The following is a 3,220-nucleotide window of genomic DNA, read 5'->3' as shown; positions in this document are numbered from 1 at the left end:
ATTTCAGGGTACGTTCAAGGACCTGCCAACCCCACTATTAAACCGAAAAGCCCACAAAAGCAGCATTGTGATAACAGACCTGTCATGTAGTTCAACAGGCGGACGTACTTACACCTTCCACTTCCTCCGCAAATCAAAACGATGATATAAGAACAAGATGATCCATTCACTATCTGACCTGCAGGAACCACACAATAAGGGTGTGAAGCACAGGGCGTCACACATCATTCTCACTATCACAAGATTTTCGGGTTCTTGGCTATGTTTGTTCAGTCGAGAGGGTGGTGGATTGTGCAAAGTGCTGTTTCAATTCTGGTTCGTATGAATGTTGTAACACGACAAGTGGTAACGTACAAAAGTATAGTGTCCACGGTTGAAACGGTGTAAGTATCCCTTGCATTTCTGTCAAAATGTTTCGCAATCTTTACCCATGAATGCTGCCCCAAGTTCTAAAATACATCTTTATGGCGGTCCAATGTCACACTAATGCTTCACAATGTGGAGTGTGTGTTTTTGTCTATATATACACACTCCACAAACTACACTAAGTGCAGTGCTTTCCGCTATATATATGCTGAGAACAGGAATGTAATTATGTGTTTGTATGTAATATGTCGGTGTTGTGAATATTTTCTTTCCACCACTTATATTTAGATATTCACTAGGATTGAGGTGGTTATTACAAAAAGGAATTATAGATTTCCGTTAAAATTCTTGAATAAGTTATTTTTCCCCTCATCTAAGGAAACTTAACTGTAACGATATGACGAGCTTTATAGGTCAGGTCATATTGTAGTAGTTCAGGTAATAATTAATAAATGGTCATAGTACTTCTGAAAACGACCGCATATTATTTCTAAATAGTTTTTGGTATATCTCCTTCCTCTTGCAGAGCAGGTTTGAATTTATGTCTTACTTAATTTTCTCACTTCAGGTACACTCTGTCCATGTACAGTACTGATAATCACAAATGATTCAGATATAGAATCGTGAGAACCGTTTTGAAATAGTTGTACTTTTAAACATTCAAACACAAATCTAATAAAACCAATTACCAAACCAAATATTAAAATCATGAAAGCACCGTTAAAATGGTAAGTGGATAATATAATATTTTCATTCTGGTTTGCAGCATCTTGAGTCGAAGAAATCATTCCATGCACACCCATTGAATAGTCTTTCTCCCACTTACGTAGAAGTCCGGATTCAAAGATACGAGAAATTAAAGTATTAAACTTTTTCAATAATGGAGAACTTCTGGACACAACAATAACAGTTTGTGACGTCATTATTGTTTCTTTGGCAATGTGTAATAGTTTATGGGTGCCAGCCGGTTCTAACTTGTTCACCACATAATATTGTAATATTAATTTATCACTAGCAACTGAGTAGTTTCTGTGATACGCGACTTCTTTTATTTCTTGTCCGATGTCATCTCTAATTAACCATCTTTCAAAAACTTCATTGGCAACTGGATCGTTTGAATCATTGTAAAGTTCTTTCATTGGTTCTACGCCTCCAAGAGGGATATTAGCTTCCACAAGACCCTTCACAGAGTTGATTTCATTACGCTCTTTAGGATTAGTCAGAAAGCTAACCAGAGAAGCCTTATATCCTGTATTGATCACGATAGAGTAAATAAGAAAGAACCAAAATACGAGTCTCAGTAGAAGAGTTTTGGGTTCATGGTTTACTGCCATTCCCAGAAGTACTTCGAGTGATACCATGTTAGGAAAAACTGAACTGGTAAACAAATTGGTTTCAGCTTCAGGAAATAGCCTCCGGATCACTATAAGCAAGATTGAGGAACAAATGAACGCACTAAATATTGCAATCCAAGTTAAATACTGAAATGGGAAGAATATGTTCATCCATAATGGATAAGGACCAGGCAATGGTACTGCCCATACTATTTCTTGCGTCACTACTCCTACTGTGGGGTCAAAATAGCGATGTAAGGTCAAACTTTTAATAAAAGCAGCAATTCCAATGTCTATACGGTCGTAGTATATATGACCTAGGATACGGGAAAACTTATTATGTTTAGGCTTGTCATCCCATCGTAAATCGTCCACAGCGTGAAAGACTTCGGGTCGAAAATTTAGTTTGCTTCCAATCACTCGAATTGTCATACCCTCTATCCCACTTAGACTAATTGAACCGTTCTCATTCTTCTTGAACAGAACGTGGGGTGGTAATTCAAAAGTCCCAACTTTTAATGGACAACCATGAAAATCCTGAAGTTTATCGGGAAACAAACTTGTTATATCATTATCTACTATATCTTCCCATGTCCCTAGGAATGTACCAAAACCTATCTCTCCACACTGTCCTGGAAGATTGAAGTAATATGTAAACAACAATATATGACCATCTTTTCCTTGTTGTGGTATTATCAGAACCAAATCTACAACCCTATACTGATAGAAAATTCTGAATATATTCTTCAAATGATTCAAGCTAAACTGTTTGTCGTACAAAACGACAACAAACTTTCCTCTTGGGTTCCATATTGATAATTTAGCAGCTAAAACAACGGTGTGATTCAGATTGTCATGGCTGTTTGTAATTATTAGATAATCAAGGCAGTCAGTGAAGAAGTTTAGATATTGACGAGATTTCTGTGATAGATCATCTTTTGTTGTGATGTCTACAAGAATCACTGCTCGTGAAATTTCGTTCAAAACTGGATTAGTAATAGAGTTGCCCTCCTCTGTACCAGTTACAATTACCAACGTGTTATCTGTACCGATTTCATGGTGAGAGATGATATCAGTTAAGCAATGAACCATCTCCTCGTTGGAATAGTGTTTCTCATCCATTTCATCAGAAAGCTTTGTGTGACATTCTGTGTTACTTGCAGCAAGCAGCATACTTGAAGCCAACAATATAATATCCATGGCACACCTATGGAAAAATGTGAATGTAATATTTTAGAAGTGTAGAAAATGGCCAGTTTACAAATAATTTTAAATCAAATTCTTAATTTATGTTTTAATATGAGGAAACGATTTTTAAAAACCGGAAGTATTATATAGTATTATAATGATAAGATAAAGACACAACGGTACATAAGTTCCTTCAAAGTAAGATCCTTCGACACATATACCTGCTTTACCTATCACGCCATTGTTAGAAAATTCGGCATAAGAATTATTTTGGATTCTGCTCGGTCATCATATCCAAGTTGATGCTTTGCATGATTCTGAAACCCACTCTT

The 3,220-nt window shown here is 36.4% G+C and overlaps 1 protein-coding gene across 1 annotated transcript; it reads right to left on the bottom strand.

The window, feature by feature from the left end:
- Positions 1 to 905: 905 nt before the first annotated feature.
- On the bottom strand, positions 906 to 2,900 carry LOC145660884 (glutamate receptor U1-like). Its single transcript, XM_081726314.1, has one exon. The coding sequence runs from the start codon at positions 2,898 to 2,900 to the stop codon at positions 906 to 908; it is 1,995 nt and encodes a 664-aa protein (XP_081582440.1).
- Between the last annotated feature and the right edge of the window lie 320 nt (positions 2,901 to 3,220).

The sequence above is a fragment of the Thermobia domestica genome, chromosome 9, assembly GCF_964235325.1.
Source record: "Thermobia domestica chromosome 9, izTheDome1.hap1.1, whole genome shotgun sequence".
Lineage (NCBI taxonomy): Eukaryota > Metazoa > Arthropoda > Insecta > Zygentoma > Lepismatidae > Thermobia > Thermobia domestica.
Note: the sequence above shows the minus strand (reverse complement) of the source record. Positions and strands in the feature narration are given on the sequence as shown.